The 18,916-nt window shown below is 57.6% G+C and overlaps 2 protein-coding genes across 2 annotated transcripts in view; both read left to right on the top strand.

Annotated features, from left to right (window-relative positions):
• Positions 1-5,667, top strand: part of VOLCADRAFT_90178 (uncharacterized protein) — a gene marked incomplete at both ends in the record, with an annotated part of 6,745 nt that extends 1,078 nt beyond the window's left edge. The window contains 8 exons of the mRNA XM_002949635.1: positions 1,449-1,484; positions 2,057-2,110; positions 2,370-2,424; positions 2,772-2,836; positions 2,891-2,974; positions 3,912-4,045; positions 4,570-4,702; positions 5,515-5,667. Of these exons, the coding sequence (XP_002949681.1) occupies positions 1,449-1,484; positions 2,057-2,110; positions 2,370-2,424; positions 2,772-2,836; positions 2,891-2,974; positions 3,912-4,045; positions 4,570-4,702; positions 5,515-5,667 (714 nt within the window). The remainder of the gene's footprint in view (positions 1-1,448; positions 1,485-2,056; positions 2,111-2,369; positions 2,425-2,771; positions 2,837-2,890; positions 2,975-3,911; positions 4,046-4,569; positions 4,703-5,514) is intronic.
• Positions 5,668-7,070: 1,403 nt separating this feature from the next.
• On the top strand, positions 7,071-14,980 carry VOLCADRAFT_104448 (uncharacterized protein; the record flags this gene model as incomplete). Its single annotated transcript, XM_002949636.1, has 14 exons — positions 7,071-7,180; positions 7,459-8,163; positions 8,501-8,621; positions 8,850-8,900; positions 9,215-9,325; positions 9,596-9,682; positions 9,993-10,121; positions 10,792-10,937; positions 11,389-11,497; positions 11,783-11,919; positions 12,357-12,450; positions 12,852-12,974; positions 13,311-13,367; positions 13,757-14,980. The coding sequence occupies 14 exons, from the start codon at positions 7,071-7,073 to the stop codon at positions 14,477-14,479; spliced, it is 2,703 nt and encodes a 900-aa protein (XP_002949682.1). The 3' UTR covers positions 14,480-14,980.
• Positions 14,981-18,916: the final 3,936 nt, after the last annotated feature.

Genomic DNA, 18,916 nt, shown 5'->3' on the forward strand with positions numbered 1-18,916 from the left:
CGGCCAACAGTGAGGACCCCCCTTTCTGCATTCCGCGTACTCTGGCTTTTTACATGTGGTCTTGTGCCCAGCCTGGTGCCCCCCCTGGGAGCGCTGTCCAAGACACGCTGTTTCGCCCGCTGACGGCGGACCAGCGGGCTTTCAAGGCGGAAGCGCTGCAGAGCGCCACTCTTGCCGCGCGGTTACGGCTACACCTGCGGGCTGCTCAGTTGTACGACGGGGAAACTGTGCACAGTTTCCGCCGTGGTGCCCTGCAGGCCGCTGCGTCGGCCGGTGCGGGAGTTCCCGCCCTGATGGAGTTCAGTCAGCTTCGGACTCCGGCGGTGCTGGAGCGATACCTTGATCCTCATCGTCACGACCGCAATGTGCGGCCCCGCAACTGAGTGCCTGCTTCTCGCCTTAGCGGGTCTTGCGATTGCTAGGACGATTTACTTTAGATGCCGGGGTCTCAGGGCGTTACCTCTAGGGGGGTTGGTTGTGTGGTCTTGTCGCTCGCCCCACCCCAAACTACACCAGGGGGGGGAAAGGGAGGGGTGTAGTTTGGCTGGCTCTTGGTTGTCTCTACTCGCTACCTTAGCGAAGAGACGTTAAAATGATATTGAGAGAGAGGGACTGAATTGCGCAGATGCTCGGTATGTTGGAGTTCACTTGCTGTCGTACCACCGTTGTTGCGAGCATTTAAGTCTCTGTAACTTCCCCACGCCTTCTATCAGCACATTGAAGTCTTAATGCCTTCCCCGATTCAGTTGTGAGCATTCCTGATAATGGCATTGCATCCCGCGTTCCGACCCTGACCTCTTCACCTTTTGCAGCGCGCACAAATCACCATCCCTCACGGTAGGCAACTTTTACCATAAGTTGCGCTTAGGTATAGGTAATCCCAAAGCTATTTAATTTGAACTTCGTTTAAGACGTTAACTGCGTTCTAGGTTCCGAGCAACCTAAATTGAGCACGTGAGACTGCATCGGTACCTTCCGTGACGGTTGTCCGTCGGCCGCCGACACGAGCTCCAATCCAAATGAAAGCCGTCGTGCTTACCGGAATCGGCGAGGCCAAGAAGACGCTCGAGTGCCGCACCGACCACCCGAAACCTGTTCGAAAGCCGGGGGAGGTCCTCATCGCCGTGAAAGCCTCCGGTGTCAACCCTGGCGAGTGCCACATGCGAAAGGCAGGTTGGCCTTGCCTTGTAGTTAGCCACCCTGGCTGTTCAACTCACATTCGCATCGTCCCACCTATCCAATACAAGTTACAAGTTCCGCACATAAGTGCGGCTGTGTCCGTAAGGGCCGGGGGGGCCATGGACGACGGGGGGCCATCCATATGGAAGCACACAGCGGCGGCGCCAGCATGGCCCGCTCGCCAAATCTGCGACCAACACAGCCACCATTTCCACCCTTCCTAAGCCACTTCTATCTTCCGCCGGTTTGGGCCCCATGCTTTTGTGCAGGCCAAGTTGCCAAAGGCCATGATTACCATCCCGCAGGTGCGATCTCATCAGTGGCATGCCGTACGTAAATGCATGTAGGCGCTGTAATGACGAAGCTGTTCTGCTAGTGCGGCAGCTGGAGCAAGTGTCAGGGGTCCAGGGGGGTTATGCCACTACCATCGTGCCAAATTAATAGTTCTACAAGTCATTATACGTGTTTCGCGCGCACACATACACACACATACAGACACATACGTGCGGGGGTGTCCGTAAAAGCCTGAGGGTAATGTGTAATGGGCCCTCCGGGCTGCGCCAGTTCTCGGAGTGCATCTGGTGTTGCTTACATAAGTAATGTGCCGGAGCGGCGGCAGCGCCTCAACTGAGGCGCTGTTTGGGGAACCAGCTGAAGCCCCGTCGCAGCCTGCGTGTTTTGTGCTGCTGTACTGCAGTCTCTCGTGCGAAAAATACAACCAAGGCAGCAGACCTCCGGGATCGAATGGCCGTTAATGCTCTAGAGATGGAGAAGGGTGTGGAAAACGGAAATACGGGGCCGCGCACCCTCGTCGGCCTTCACCATCACGCCGCTGTTCTGTCCTGTCCTGTCCTGTCCCACCCTGTCCGCCAAACAGATCCTTGGATGCGATGTGGCGGGTTTGGTTTTGGAGGCCGACCCCTCCAGCAAGGTGGGGGAAGGTCGGGAAGGTGGGAGGGAGGTAGTCGGGAAGAGGCCACTCCACGTAAGTGGGGGTTTGGAAGCGGTTGGTGGAAAGGAAGTGGTTCACTCTATTCACATATTAGTGCATATTTGTGCGGCGGTCATCGTACTGCTCTCCTGCTGACGGCAGCATGTCGTGGTGTTTGCTCGCCCGTACACATTGCGCATGCTGCTGCTGATAATGATGCTGCACCTGGCACCTTGCTGCAACCCACCCCACCCCCCAGTTCAAGGTCGGGGACCGAGTGGTTGGATGCACCGGTCAAATTATGGATCGCTGGGGTGAGGTTTGGGGCTGTTGGGGGAGGTGTGTGGTGGTGGGGGCGGGGATGGGTGGGCGCTGGGCAGGGTGGGTTCAGGGAATCGGCCAACAGCCTCTGTATGCTGAGCCCCGTCCAGCTTCTTGCATATACATGTGTATATATGTATGTATGTATGTATGTATGTATGTATGTATGTATGTATGTATGTATGTATGTATGTATGTATGTATGTATGTATGTATATGTGTATGTATATTAACGATTCCCACCCCTCGAGATCACCTCTCCGCCCCAATTACATCCAGCTCTCCTTTCCTTAAGACCTCGCCCCGGGCGGGCCCCCTTTGCCCTACCCCACACTCGGAGCCTTAGGCACCTATGCCGAGTTCGTGTGCTGCCGAGAGAACCTGCTGACAGCCATACCGCCGGGGGTGAGCTTCGAACACGCGGCCGCACTCCCCATGGCGGGTATGACTGCCTGGCAGGCACTGGCGCCCTCCATGCCCCTAGCGGGCAAGCGAGTGCTGGTGCTGGGGGGTGCCGGCGGTGTGGGGCACTTCGCCGTGCAGGTAAGGAAGGGGGGAGGGTGGGATTGGGTTTGTGTGTGTAGATGCTGTTCCGGAGATGTGAGAAATTACTGGTAGCAGGTATCAGAGGTGCTGCAGAGGTCAAGTTGGGGGTAATGAGGGCTTCGAGGGCTTCACCGCCACCCCGCACCTTGAACCCCTTCGTCATCCCCACCACCTCTCTGATCTACATGGACGCGCATTTGCCCGAACCCACCCCCGGGGTGTGGAAATGTTCGGCAAATGACACGATGACATGATGGGGGGGCCCGGACAGATAGAGGGCGTGTGGGTTTCACCGCCGCGTCCGCTCTCAGAATGGCCGGACCAGTGACCGCCACACCCCCTGCCTCGTCCCATTCCCGCTCATTGCCTCGAAACCCGCCCACCCTCACCCTCGCACCTCACCCGCCCACCCTCACCCTCGCACCTCACCCCCCTCACCCGCCCGCCTCACCTCACCCCCCTCACCCGCCCGCCTCACCTCACCCCCCTCACCCGCCCGCCTCACCTCACCCCCCGCACCCGCCCGCCCGCCTCACCCACCCACCCGGCCGCCGGGGTTCCCAATGTCCGAATCAGATTGCCAAGTCCCAGGGTGCCTACGTGGCTGCCACGTGCAGCGGCAGAAACTCGGAGTTCATTACCCAGCAGCTGGGGGCGGACAAGGCCATAGACTACACACAGGCGAGGAGATATGCGGGGTGTGCCGGGGGGGAGAGGAGGAGGAGGAGGAGGGAGGGACCCTTCTCTCAGACGCGGCGATGGGGAGGGGCCACTGAAATGGGAGCACTCTTGCTAGAGGCCGCCCTGGACGCGTTCTGCGGCCCTCTTATTAAGAGTTGAAATTTGGGTGGTGCGGTGTGTTGGAAGGGGTGCCACCATAACTTCCTGCCCATTGCTGGCGCCGTCATGACTTGCGGTGCATGCCCCCACGCAGGAAACGCTCACGACAGCAGCGGGTGATCCGTACGATTTGGTGGTTGATCTGGTTGGTGATGAGCCCTCCTGCTGGGGATTGTTGCGGAGGGACGGCCGCATGGCGGTGGTGTCATTTGACAAGATCATGCAGGGGTACGGGGGCAGGGGTGCGGGGGCAGGGATGGCTGCTTGGGGGCGCTTGACTCCTGCGAGTGTGAGTGGGAGCAGCACCGCCACAAAGCGGCCTTGTAATTACAGTACCGAGTCACACATCGCACGGGCCAGCATGCAATCTACATGTTTCTGTACTGAAACCACGTTTGCGAGTAGCAAGCCACAGTCAGCGTGTATGGATATTCTGGTAGTGTGTTTGGCGTTCGTTGCGACTTTGCGTTGCGACTTTGACACGCAGGCGATCAAAGGCATCATTGCCCAATGGTTGCAGCTGGGGAGGGGAGGGGAGGGGAGGGGAGGGGTCCCGGGGAAAGCGGGGAGCATAACACGGCTCCAGTAACGCCTCTGACCTGCGTCCACCCTTACGGAGAAGCAACAGTCTGTGTATGTGCAATTGTTAAGTTGGAACGAAGCCATTGCCACGAGAGAAGCGCCATAGTGTATATATACGTGGATTCGGGTTTGTTATGTATGTGTGTCTGCTGTTGTTTGTTCCAACCCAGGCGGAACGGCATATGGCTGGTGCTGCTCATCATGGGGCGAGTGATACGGCTAAAGCTGGCGTCGGCGCTGGGTCTCTGTCCCAAGTATGACAGTGTGATGCAGGACCTGGCACCGGAAAAAGGACTAAATCAGGTGTGTGGGGGGGGTCGGTCGTGCACCAGAGCGACGGGAAAATAGGAGCCGTACATACGGCGTCGATGACACGGTTGCGTACATACATGTCATGCCGGATAGCAAAACGCATGATGTGGAAACCCAGAAGCGGATAGGAGCATGGGAAAGCAGGTACGGTTGCGGTACTGCGGCCGGGTAAAGGAGGCTGCACATGGGTTTCGGGCAACAACAGCTTTTCAACCCCTGGTCAACCACCCTCTCCCCAACGCCGCTCTCATCCACCTCTGACGGCAACCTAAACCCTAACCCTTCTTCTTCATTTTCCTCCCCCCCCCCCCAAACCGCTGCCTCTACATCTACCTTAACTTCCTTACGGCTTTGCTTTGCTGCTTTTCTTTCGCGTTTATCTTAGTCTTGGCGGCTAGGTAGGTAGTTTTTCCGACATCTTCTTCACTAAGTCATCCCGAGGTCGCCGCACTTCAAGAACGCCTTTTGGTCAGTTCTACGTCTGGTACACTCTTGCCCTGGCAGCACCTTCACTCGTTCGTGGTTCGTCTTTTCTCCCCCCCCAAACCGCTCCTTTGGAAGTGTGTCAGGCAGGGGCTCGTGCCGCCTTGCTCCCGCTCCCCCTGGCCCCCATTCACCACGGGCACTTCTACAGCCCCGCAAAACAAACAGCTCATTTGCTGCCCTTCTCCGCTCCCCCTACAGCTGGCAGTAATTGTTTGCATTTTGCATCGTGTAATTCCCAGCCTGCCCTTCACCTACCCAACCTGTCCCCCTTGGTGTGTGGCTTGTCTTTCCCCCTTGGACTGGTAAAATGTCACAAGCTTTTGGAGCTGCTTGCTGAGGGCCGCGTGCGGGTGCATGTGGAGCGGCAGGTAACCCTGGAGCAGGTGGTTGAGGCACACGAGCACGTGGAGCGAGGCAGGACGCGGGGCAAGGTCGTGATACGGGTGGAGGGATCCTCTGGAAATGAGTGAAAGCGCGCCGCTGCATGCTTATGCAGAGGAGGGCAGAATGAAAGTGGGCGGAAAGTACTGAGTATGCTACGGAGGGATGAGGACAGCTGGAATGGCAGGTAGCTTTATGGGATGGGGAGGGACGTCATGTTGGGCGCTGCTGAAGACAGCAACTGCAGCTGCGCAGTTGCTTAGATGGCAGGTAGATAGGAAGGCAGGCAGGAGGGAAAGGAGGAAGGCGAGAAGGGACGGAGAGGTGCGAGCTAAAGTGCAGGCTGATTTAAGATCTGGTGAACCTGAGGCGTTCGTGGGGGAAAGGGGTCGAAAGGACCTGGAAATTCCCCTACAAACGGCACAAAGGTGGTACATGACTGGATGACGTTCTGAGAGGGCCCGGTCGAGGGAGAGAGAGAGCACCTGACTCCTGCTTCTGATGGCCGGACCGGAAAATGAACCGCAAGAGGAGGGAGGGTGAGGGGGAAAGGAGAAGGGGGGGAGGGAGCAGAGGTGAAAAGACCTTAGGTGAAGACCTGCCTTTGTTGCACCTGTTGGTGAGAAAGAGCAAGGGAAATAGTTACCGCTGTGCACGGTAAGCGTGCGCCCCGCGGCGCCGCGCTTAAGGGTAAATGTGCATGCCTCCAAATCATCGCAGTGTATGGGCGAGAAACCCTGAGCCAGCTTAGAGCTTGACCTGAGCCATGAAAGAGGAAGTACCGGCCCCGAGCCTCTAAGCAGCTTGCTGCTTTCCTGACCTCCTTAGGATGTCTTCACACCCGAGACAGTACCGGAAATCCGATGTCCGACCATTCCTGCATGGTAGCGTAACCTACAATACAGAGCAGTCATTACGGGGATGAAGGTCAACGCTGATGTCTACGAGCAGACACCATAAAGCAACCGCGCCATGAGCTTCAGCATTAAATGGTCATTATTTTAACCTCTGGAACTATTATGCTGTCAGCCTGGCAGCAGGATTTAGCCTTGTGGCAGCTGTCTAATTGCAACTATCGTACGACGATTTCACACAGCATGCGCAGCAGCAAATGGTATTACCGTGCTTTACACAAGTCTGCGTCATAACCGATAACCTTAACAAGCTTACTTTTTCTTGAGTCCACATAAACTATGTCAAGGCCGTAAAAAGGCTATGTTTAAGATGCAGCAGCCACCTTTGTCTACGGGGGCTTTGTTTCGCGTTGCAACCACCCCATGCGGACCTGATGCCAAAGCTCCCATAAGTGGAGTGTTCCAAGTGCTCGGTAAGTTTAAGAAGCGAAATCTTGCCCGCGCGCGCAATTTTTAAATTGACACGGTTGCCGGTGGAGTCCGTAGAAATCCGTCCTGTCGCATTCAAGGAAGGACAGCCGCAGCCAAATAACAAGCCGCGGTTCCGACTACGGCTCGGCGATGGGAACTATGCACTAATGTGCATGCTGAGCGCTCAGGTCACTGAATTAATTGTGTCGGGTGCTCTCACCTCTGGTGCCATCGTCCAGATATCGGATTTCATCATAAATCAGGTTGCTGCAAAGAGGTGTGTGTGTGCGTGTGCGTCCATCTCTCTTGTATGGGAAACGCTGTGCTTGACGTGTGGGGAATTCGGGGATTAGGAGGACATGTGAGGGCAAGCCTGGACAAGATAGGAGTCGGGATTCGACTGGAAGCGGCTGGCATCTGCTCCGCTGCCAGGTCACGGAGACCTGTTATCTGCGCGATACCATCAATGCGTGCATGCTTTCATAACGCTGTTCCACCCGCCTAGGCACCCGCGCAGTCGGACAATCACATGACTATTTCGGTATTTGCTTGCAGGATATTTATCGCGCTCAACTGCCAGGTCCTGGAACAATACGGCACTTACGGACCTGCCATCGTCATCCCGCCCTTTACGGAGCTCCTCGACGCTCAGAAATCTGCCGAGGAGCAACAAAATGGCCAGCTGCCGGCTACTGGTCAACAGCAGCAGCACGGGTACGGGGGAAATACCGGGGGATACGGCTCTGCGCCACCGCCTGTGAACGGCGGCGGTATGTATGGTGGTCCCCCGCCGCCCGTCAATCAAAATTACAATGCTAATCAATACCAGCAGCAAGGGGCCCCGCCTGGAAGCATGTATGGCGGGCCGCCGCCTCCGGCAAATGGGGGACAGCCCGGCGGCGGCTATGGTTCTAGCAGCGGTCCTTATGGCGCGGGCGGAAATTCCTACCCCGGCGGTGGAGGTGAACAGCAGCAACAGCAGGGCATGTATGGGGGGGGACCGCTGCCACAGCAGAATGGTGGAGCCAACGGGTACGGCGGCCGAGGCGGCGCTGCACCGCAAGCCGGCTACAACCCATATGTGGCCCCTGGCGGTGCCGGTGGCGGAGGTGGGTCACGGCCACCTCCACAGTATCAGGCTCAAGGCGCCATTGCGCGGGATGAGGCGCCGCCTCGTATTATGCCCATCTCTGCCCTCAATCCATACATTGCCCGCTGGGCCATTCGGGGGCGAGTCACCAGCAAAGGCGAACTGCGCAGGTGAGATGGGCTTGAGGTGGGGTCGGGCAAATGCAACACGGGAGGTACTGCACGGGCGGTACTGAGAGCCTGGTCATTGATATCTTAGAACCTTTCTTGCCGGGGATACTCAAGGTGATGGATATGCTCATGCGTCCGGAGCTAGCAGCGATGCGTGCTGTCGTCTGTCAGTGTCCCCTGCATCATCTACACAGCGTACGCAACTGCAAAGGGTTACGTACCGGCCTCGTGTATCAATTCTCTTCAGACAACCTCTGCATTGCCTGCTAGCTTTTGTATTCTATGTTCGCAATGGCTGTGAACTGGCGGCCAAATACTGGTGGGCTCCCGAGCTCAGGTGGACCAACGTGAAGGGCGAGGGCAAGGTGTTTTCGTTCGACCTGTTGGACCTGGCGGGCGGGGACATCCGGGCAACGGCGTTCGGGGCAGAGGCGGACAAATTCTTCGAGACTATAGAGGTGCGCGTGCTCAGGGGTCCCCGTGTCGCGTGGCAGAGGTGCGCGTGCTCAGGGGTGCCCTTGTCGCGTGGCGACCGCGAGGGGAAAACGACCACGCTCAATGACACGTAGTGTTTTAGATCTTTTGGGGTTTCGGGGATTTCGGCGGAATGCGCCATGGCCCGGTTCCGCAGCGCAGGTATTTGCAACATGTGTGACCCCTAAGCACCTCGTGTTTCATCCCTGCAGGTGGGGGCCATCTATCAGATTAGCAAGGCCAGTCTGACCCAAAAAAAACCGGTAAGTAATAGACTGGGTGCGCTTAAAGCAAAGGGAGGTTATACGTGGAGGTTCTCGAAGGGAGGGTTACTGCCGACTTTGGTCGGTAGGGAAACAAAGGCGCCAGAGCAGGCGCCAGACAGTACCTGGGCTGACGGCATGGGAGGGAGATGAGGTTATGACTTGCAAGAGGAACTTGTGCAACTGCAAGGCGTAGGCGTTTTAAGCCGATTGGCGTCTTAAGCGACGCGGATTGCACAGGCCCTGGATGGTCATATCGCTAGGTCCCCACCTATGTAGCTACCTCCCCTCCGCTTGCCCTTTCTCGCCTGCAGCAATTCAACCCCACCAGCCATGATTATGAGATTCGCCTCGACCGCAACTCACTTGTGGAGCGTGTGCCTGAGGATAAGGAGACTTCGCAAATCCCTTCCATCAGCTTTAATGTGAGCTACGCCGCACTGTAATCTGGGCCTTGGCGTAGGTACATGGGACAAGGCGGGGGGAGGAAGTGCTTGCGGGATTGTTAGGTTGCAATGGTGTTAGGCGGGTTTATTGAGCATACTGGCAATTGGTTTCCCAGGAAGCACCGGCTCAGGGGCAAATTTTGGGCCTTTCGGATTGCTGATTTGGGCATAGTCTTGGGCTCCTAGGTTGCGTACTTGTGAAGTAGCTATCTCTGCGGTTCCATATCTCCGCCCTCCGCCGGTCTGCAGTTCCGGCGGATTGCCGACCTTGAGACGGCTGAAGCGGGCAGTATGGTGGACATCATCGGGTTGGTGGAGACGTGCGACGCCTGGCAGGTAGGTGCGGGGATTGCTGGGAAGAGAGCGTTCTGCTAGGGAAGCGCGGCTTTGTGGGTAAGGAGAGTTCGGCTGGACGACGGGGGGTGGGTGCGCTACGCGCAAGCGGCAGCTGGGCCCGTGGTGCAGCGTGGCTGGGTTTGATTTGTTGCTGAAGGCGTCGTTGCTCGCAGGGTACTGTTAATCTAGGGCTCATAATAACGACCTGCTGCTGTAGCTGCCTCAGATGCCTACGATATGACCCGTCTTGGGACCTTTGCCCCCCACTTTTTCCTCGACCTTCTTAATCACCATACATGCCACCCGCCAGTCCATCACCCGGCGCACGGGCGAGGAGACTCAGAAGCGCAGTATGGTGGTCCGGGACGAGAGCGGCCGGTCCATCGAGGTGACACTGTGGGGCCCGCTGGTCAACAATCCTGGAGACCAGATCGAGCAGGTGGGGGTTGGGTACGGTGCGGGGCAGGAACGCGAGGGCATGCGTCGCCTCACCGTGCCGTGGAGCAGCGGCGCCGGGTTGGAGTCAGACCGGGGGCGACAGACCGATTGGAGGTTGAGTGGCGGCACCTTTTGGACCGTACCAGGAGGGAAGTGGCAGAGGAGAGGAGGGGTTTGTTTGAGGGCAGTATTGGAGGTCGCATGGATAAAGTATGTTTATCAAACCCGTGGTTTTTCAAATGTGTGGAAATACGTAACCCCCCTACTTCACACACAATCATACAGTTATTTAAGAACAGGGAATATGTACAGTAGCTCGAAAGCAGGGACTTGTGATTACAGGTCAAACTTTTCTCCTCTTGAAAAGCGTGCGCCAAGTGCGTGGAATGGGGATTAACAGCACAACGTAGGGTTCTGTAGACACTCCGACAGTGGCATAAAGCTGCTGAACTCGCCGATTGATGTTTCCCAGTAAGCGCCTTGAGCGGTAGCGCGTATGTCTTCCCGTCAGGCGACTACTCGATGTACCTACTCGCGTAATGCTTGCCACGGTACCCGTTTTGGCACCGGTGTGTGTCACAGACCGACCCGGTATTGGCACTGATGGATGAATTTAATTCGCCATGTCGATGCTGCGCTTTTCACCCCGTATTATACGTTGGATTACGCAGATGGTACGGTCGGGTGCGCGGCCCGTGTTTGCCGCCAAGGCGCTGCGAGTTGGCGACTTTAATGGGAAGACGTTGTCGACGATTGGGTCATCCGTGCTGCGGATCGACCCGATGGACCTACCAGCCGCACAGCGGCTACGTAGCTGGTGTGTTGGGAGAGGATTGGCACGGGGGTGACAGAGGGGTTGGGTTGGTCTCGAGGCGCGCTTTGCAAGAGGAAAGAAGCTTTGGGAGGGGGGCGAAGAAAATAGAGAGGTCTGGAGAGCGTGAGAGGCGATGGAAGGCCTTTTCTAAGGCGTTCCTAGGTGGCCGGCCCTCGGAAGAGGAAGGGGATGGCATCCAAGATTCTGGTCAGCTGGTTAGCATGGAGGTGTGTTCGCCAGCATGGCGCTGGAGTACCTGACAGATGCGGATCCCCGGCTACCGGCACCATGCGAGACAGCCGCGCCTCCCTTGCATTCCCTGTCGCGGATACCTGTAGCGAATTGTGGTGGTGGTGGTGGTGCTGTTGCGTTATTGCAGAGAGCGTGAAGGCGGATGAGTTGTCTGACCGTGTGCGTTCGGCTGCCCTTCCATGCACCTTCCGTGTTACACCAGGTATGACGGCGGCGGGCGTTCGCAAGCGGTCAACTCGCTCAGCAGCGCAGGCATGGGCGGGGGCGCTGGCGGAAAGGCTGACCGGCGGACAACTTTCTCCGCGATCAAGGTACATGGGACGCTCTAGGATGCATGGGGATCATCGCCAGGGGGCCCCCTGTCCCCCAGGGTTCCCCGGTTAAGCCGCCTGAGCCGTTTCGCAATCTGGGGGCTGCGAAATAGGAGAACGCGCTCTCACTCTTGACAACATGGTACTAACATTCATTTGCCCTTGAAGTGGAACAGCGGGCGGGCGGACGGAGTCGTAAGATGCTACTTGCGTTTTCACTGGCCGCCTCAGCCATAGCCTCCCTTCCGCAACCCACTACACGGAATTTCCGCAATCCCCGGCCAGGGTGAGCACCTGGGCACTTCGGGCAAGCCCGACTGGATTACGGTGTCGGCAGTGGTGGACATGGTCAAGACGGACAGCCAGGGCGGTGGTCCGTCCGCGGTTGTGTATCCCTCCTGCCCCCACGACTTCAACGGAAGGTGTGTTCGCGCTGGGCAGCTGGCTTAGTCGCTTGTGTCTAAAGGCTGGTGTGGCAAGCGGTCCCATACGCCGTGGTGGCGGGTGCAGCTAGGGCTTGGCGAGGGATGGCGGCCGGGGTTGACGAGGTGGTTTTGGTATGTGCGCTGGAGGAGAAGTGCAAGACAGCTTTGTTCACAGCCATGGGGGCATGGGCGCGTGTGTGCTCTGTGGGACGTCATGACGCACCTGCTGCACCGTTGGCCGCATATCCCCCCTTTACCAAAACGAGGACGGAGCAGGTCCCACGTCTGCGACAAATGTGTCGCCGATGCTGTTGGTGATGTGAAATCTGTTGTATCGCACCGATGCCACGAGAGCCCTCTCTTTCTCTCTCTCTGTGTGGCTGTAAGGCTCCCGTGTACCGCTCCCTGGCAACGGCCTCGACGACCTCGCGCAGGCCATGCCAGAAGAAGATGATGGACATTGGCGGTGGCAACTGGAATTGTGAGAGATGTAACTACTCCACGGAGAATCCCGCCTGGCGGTACCTGGTACGTATGTATGTACGTACGTACGGGGCCCGTCATGGTGGGCATACCCCGAATGCACATACGTATCTTGATGTGCAGCTATTTGCGCTCCAGGCCATGCCGCAGCTATTTACTTCGTTTGTACCGTGCCATCAGCCGCTTTCCGAGTTTCGCTTCTCTCTGCAAGACATTTTCACTTCATCTGCGTGAAATTCCCGCTAACGTGCATGTCGGGACGTTCGCGTTGCACGTTATTTACCTCTCTCGACCTCTACCTGCATATCCACCTGCACCGGTGGAAGCAAAGTGCTGGCCCCCTTCAGTGCCGGCCTTTGGCGTTCCATAGGAGTACCGCTTTTGCGTATGCGAGTAGGGTGTGCTGCTCACCTGCATTTCCCAACCGTTTCTTGGCCTATCGCCAGGTGTCCATGAGCGCTTGCGACCACACGTCCAAGCAATACCTGACTGCGTTCGGAGATGCGGGTGACGCAATCTTTGGCCGCACGGCGGCTGAGGTGCGGCAGCTGGAGGCGGAGAACACCCAAGTAGGTTATGGCCGGCGCCGCCTCGTGGCAGCGCGCTAGGACTGACGAACTGAGAGAGTCCAAGCGATTAAAATGCATCCACCACCGTGCCTTCTGTGTACCGTAGGGTGCCAAAGTACTAACGTTTGGATTGTGCTTCTTTCTGTGGTTTGTTTCCTTGCTTATAAATAGGACTAGGAGTAAAAGTAGGTAGGCGTTTCGGAAGGCTGCGGGTCGAAGCGGTGGCTGCACGTGTTTTTGTGAGCCAGGGCTGCGCACTGAGGTGGCCGACGAATACCTGCCAATAACCTTTCGATTTACTTTGCCATACTGCTCCCTGACTGCCCCCCCTTTCAGGAATTCGACAGGCTCACAGAATCCATTCGTTTCACGTCCTTCATTTTCCGGCTTAAGGTGTGGCAAAGCGCGCCAGGGCTTTGCAAAAGGGGCAGCGGGAGAGGTTGGGTTCAATTGAGGCGATTGGATTCTCAGCTTCGCGACGAAACGCGAAGCTGAGAAGAACAGCATAATTATTACTGCACCGTTTCTACGACAACCAGCCATCGTGCAACTTTTACAAGGAAGAAACCAACCGCTGTGGCTCAGAGGATGTGTATCCAGGCCTTGCGCACTCTTTTCTCACTCCTCCTGCCAAACATGCGAATTTCAACGGCCTGCTTGTATCTGCTTTTGCCGCCATTGTCGTTCATCCCCCGTCCCCAACATCGCGTCCCGCTGGCACACCCAGTCGTGAGCCGCTCTCGCACACCCACACGCTCCTGTCCATCTCCGTGTGTGCGCAGGTTGCGGAGGACCACTATAACGACGAAGCGCGGATCAAGGTGTCCATTTACCGCCTGGAGCGTCTCACGGACTTCGTCAAGGAAGGAAATCTCATGTTGCAGTACATCAAGGCCCTGGAGAACGGGCAACCCGTCCTTTGCACGGGGGGACCCAGTGGGTCAGTTGCCGCGGCCGCAACCGCGGCTGGTGTAGGGGCTGGTGGTAGCGGTGGCGGCGGTGGTTACAACCCGCAAGGCGGTGGCCTGGGAGGGGGCCAGTATGGCGGGCCGTCAAGCAGCATGTACGGCACAGCCCCGCAGGCAACGAACCCGTATACAAGCGCGCCGGCGACCAATCCCTACGTTGCACCGGCGACCGGCCACGCAGGAGGCGGTCCGCCTCGAACACCACCTCCTGCAGGTGGGGGCGGCGGGATGTACGGTGGGCCACCGACGGCGGCTGGCAGGCCACAACAGAGCAGCGGCGGTGGCATGTACGGCGGTCCGCAGCAGCAACAGGGCGGGGGTGGTGGCTACAGTGGCAGTGGCAGCGGGGCCGGCTATGGGGGACCTGTGGGAGGGGGTGGCTATGGTGGGGGCGGCGGGGGGGGCTGGAATGGAGGTGGCCCGCCGCGTCAGCAGCAAGGCAGTGCCGGCGGCGGTATGTATGGCGGACCGCCGCCGGCTCAACAACAGAACAATACCAACAACAGTTACCAGGTGCCGCCCAACGCGTTTTGGTAAGGGGGGGGATATGCGGCCAACGGCGCAGCAGGTGCGTCATGGCATCCCACCAGGCCGTACAGGGAAGCAGGGTTGGACACCACAGGGTTGAGTGGGGAGGGTGCTGCAAGCTGGCAAGGGTCCTGTTGCAAGCCACAAGATTGCAGAATGCTGTTGCGGCCAACGTCTGGCGTGCACATGGTGATTGTTGCGCTGGGTGCTGTGCGCATACTCTCCGAAGGTATGTCGAAGACGCGCACGTCAAGGCTTCAAGAGCCGGTTTCGTCTGTTGATGCGATGCAAGGGAGTGCTGTTTGCCTCGCACCGCCCTTGTTCATGTTTAGGTTGTTTTTTTAATTACTGTCTGTCTGATAGTCCTTAAAAGGGTCCAGCTGTTGGGATTGAGTTTTCGGAGTGGTGTTGTGCAAGGGCTAAGGTGCAGCAATGCGGTTTGCAGACGGGCCTGGAGAACTATAAACCGAATTGGTCGGCTGTAAGAGGACCGACACAAACTGCTTGGCGATGTAGAATTGTATGGCTCTGCTGCCTCTTGTGCTTGTTTGGAGGCCGGATTTCATTATATATCTATCCACTTAGCGGCAACGTCCGTTACAGTCGATCCCTCGATTATGGAAACCTGTCACGTCAATCAAATCAAGCGACCTGAAAGGACAGCATGGAGGCGTCTATTTGCTCCGTTAAAGTGCGCCGATAAGGCTTTGTCACAGCAGCTTACAGGAAGGTCGCGACGGTTGAAAGGAATGTGCGTCCAGTCAAAGTAGTTGGATTACACGCATCAAAAGCACGCGGTATAAGTGCTTTGCGTCGCTTTCTGTGAGGCTTGCAAAGTCACCCACAAGTCGCAAGCAGCAAGCAAGTCGCTGGTGCTGTCTGTAATCATGGGCCGTTCGGGTCACGTCCGTGCTAGCAGTCAGGTGTCTCAATTTCAGCTATTACCGCTAAAGCAAGCATGGACTCGAAGGCTCCTTCAGCTGCATTGCCCCAGGAGCCGGGATATCCGGTGGGCTGTCGTACAGCTCGGTGTTCAATGGGTTATCGCCGAGGTAGAGTTATGTGTTGCGAGATTATGTATGTTTATGCTGACATTATAGAAACCTTTTGGACCAGCATCGTTGGCTCCCGGCTTGGTTACCTGTTTCGACCATCAAGCTATCCACTTAGCCTGAGTTTTATGCAGCACCATACGTGTCATTCTTATAGATACAGGCATTTGTCTCGTTAGGGATATCTTAGCACTTTGCACTGCGCCACAAGGTTTCAGCTCTTTCAGTGGCAATGCACTCGAAGGTGTGAAGAGGCGCACGTCGATTTGCTTCCCCTGCTGATTGAGCTTAGATATGGCAGGGCGAGGCCCTGCAGTGGGTGGGCCTTCGAAGGTGCGTGGCGCTGAAGGTCATGTGAACTGGCTGGCGTGCAAGGTTTGCGTTGATGTTTTATACCTGACTAATCTTACAGGTAACTGTCTAATTTATATAACCCTGCAATGGCTCAGAGCGAGGGCGAACGTTTTGCTTGCCGCATGTCCTTCCACGCAGCACGGCGCTCTAGTCTTTCCCGATCTTCCTTGCCAAGCAAGACTTCATACCCGTGTAAACACTGCAGGCACAACAGGATCAATGGAACGAAAAAGCAATGCAATTGATGAAGCGGCACGACCAAAATGGCGACGGCTTGCTCGATCCCCGTGAAATGGCGTCCGCAATCAACGAGCTATGCGGGACCCACGGCTTCAGCGCAAGGAGCTTAAGTAAGCTTACGTAAATTATTTCGACTGGGATCTCACGCATCACGACAGTAGCGCTCTCCATGCCGCCATATTATCCAAGCACTACAGCAGCAAGATCCGTCCCGGAACCCCAGTCCCCCCGATCCTTCAGATCGATAATGCGGGACCTGGCCCCCCTCACCACACCGTCAGTCCATCCCGCCCTCGCCTCTATCCTCGGACTCCTTGACCAGACCCATCCTTGCCCCACCCACAGCCAACCTATCTAGACAACATATGCCGGCTACACCTTACCTGGCTCACAGTTTACTGACGTGCCACCACCCACAAAGCCAACCCCCCATCCAGACTTCCCCCACCACAACACACACACACAGACACGCACGCACACTGCCTTCCCCCTTTCCATCTCCTCCCCTCCCCACTAATACCCCCTCCTCCCCCCACTCCCAGCCGCCGCTCTGGGTCTGGACTCCAAACTGGACAACAGCTCGTACCGCTGGTCCCCTGTCGAATTCTGTGACATGTACCGGAGGGCGATGTTGATGGCGGATGGCGGGGAGGCGGCGGGCGGCGGCGGCGGTGGGGCCGGCGGCGGCGGTGGGGGAGGCCGCGGAGCGGACCGCCTCCTGGGCCAGGCGGTGGACGCGTTGAGAGACTGTGAGTGCAGCGGTAGTCCGGGAGACGAGACTGTGCGTGTGTGTGTGTATGGAGGCGGGGGGTAAATTCCGCTGGTGCTGGTGGTGACCGTGTGGCCTGTGTGGGGTTTGCAGCGCTGAGCTTAATGGTGGTGGTGGTGTGGCGGGGGCCAGCAGAGGGGCTCCCGATGTGGGGCGTCATCATGTGCAGGGGAGGGGAGGGGAGGGGAGGGACATGTTGAGAGGGGGGGGCGTCCAGCAGCCCACACCTCCCCCCGCCCCCGCCCCCATGCATCCGGGCTGTGCCGCCTCCCTCAACCCCTCAACCCCCCACCTCCGTGCAGCCATTTTCATGTGGCCCCTCTCGCCTGTCGCCTGACGCCTGACGCCTCTCCTCCCCACCCTTGCTCTACGACCCTCCGCACCGGAACCACGTGTGTATGTATGTATGTATGTATGTATGTATGTATGTATGTATGTATGTATGTATGTATGTATGTATGTATGTATGTATGTATGTATGTATGTATGTATGTATGTATGTATGTATGTATGTATGTATGTATGTATGTATGTATGTATGTTGATTACCCCTCCCTCTCCTCCCTCTCCCACATTAACCCCTCTTCCCCCTCCGGCCCCCGGGCCCAGTGGACGCCAAGTCCGAGGCCTCCCTGAAGCAGTGCTACAACAACTACTGCCGGCTGACGACCGGGGCCGCCGCCAAGATGATGATGGACGGCGACTTGAAGCTGTCCTCCGCGCAGTGGCACCAGCTGTGCGCGGATGTGGGGCTGGCGCAGCCAGTGGGTGAGTAGTGGTGGTGGTGATGAGGATGAGGGGGATGATGATGATGATGATGATGATGATGATGATGATGATGATGATGATGAGATGATGATGAAGAAGAGGATGATGATGATGATGATGATGATGATGAAGAAGAGGAGGATATAATGGTGGTTATATTAATGATGGTTGCCAATGCGATTGTGATGTTGATGAGGGTGTTGGTCATTGGAATAGGGGTTTACCTCCGCTCCCCCTTTCCTCTCCCCCCACCCCCGCCACCTTCAGGCCCCGTCTCCCCTACCGATCTGGCCAGCATCTTCTCCACTGCCTCTCAGCGCACGAGCGGCCTCAGCCTCAGGCAGTTCCTCACCGCCCTAGCCATGCTATCACCTGACCTGACGACCTTGTGCAATCATATGGTCGCGCAGCTGGGGCCCCAAATGAAGCCTAGGGCGGGCGCAGACGCGCCGCAGCCAGCCACGTTTCCGCTCCGAAACCTGGATTTGAAGGCCACCACCGCACAGAGCAACTGGGCGGCGGCGACACACGTCATTTCGGCGGCCAATGCGTTTATGAAGGCGGCCGGGGGAGGAGGCGGAGGCGGAGGGGGAGGGGGGGTTATTCCGGCGCAGGGAGGGGTTGGCAGTACGAACAGCTCTTTCACGTCGGTGATGGCGGGAGCAAGCGGAGGGAGCGGCTTTGCCTGTGAGTGGGTTGTACATGTACACATGTGTACACATATATGTGTGTGTTAATAATCTGATCCGAAATACGCCTTGTGTTGATGTGTTGGTGTGTGTGCGTAACGTGGGGTTGCACAGCAAGGGGCCTTTGGGGCCCTGTACAACATCAGCCCACAGCCCGCAGCTACCCCTCGCGCGCACCCCCTCAACAACACCCTTACCCCGCAACAGCACCCTTACCGGTCGCAGTCTTGTACACCGCCGCTGCGGCCGCTGCTGCGCCTGCTACTGCTGCTGCTGCTGCTGCTGCTGCTGCTCCTGATCTTACAGCTGAACCGCATGTCCCACTATTTCGCCTTCCCTCTTCTCCCCCCCCCCCCACCACACACACATCGTGTGTGTGTATGTACGGCTGCCCCCAGTTGAGGTGGAGGAGGCGCTCTCCCGTGTCGGCCGCTTCAGCTCCCCCGCCAGCAGCCGCACTGCGGGCTGTCCCCCCGAGCAGCTGACCCCGCTGGTTGGCGGCCCCATCACCGCCAAGCTGGGGGGGTCGGGCGTGAAGAAGAGCTCCCTCGCATCACTGGGGGGCCTGGGCCGG

Source organism: Volvox carteri (assembly GCF_000143455.1).
Source record: "Volvox carteri f. nagariensis unplaced genomic scaffold VOLCAscaffold_15, whole genome shotgun sequence".
NCBI lineage: Eukaryota > Viridiplantae > Chlorophyta > Chlorophyceae > Chlamydomonadales > Volvocaceae > Volvox > Volvox carteri.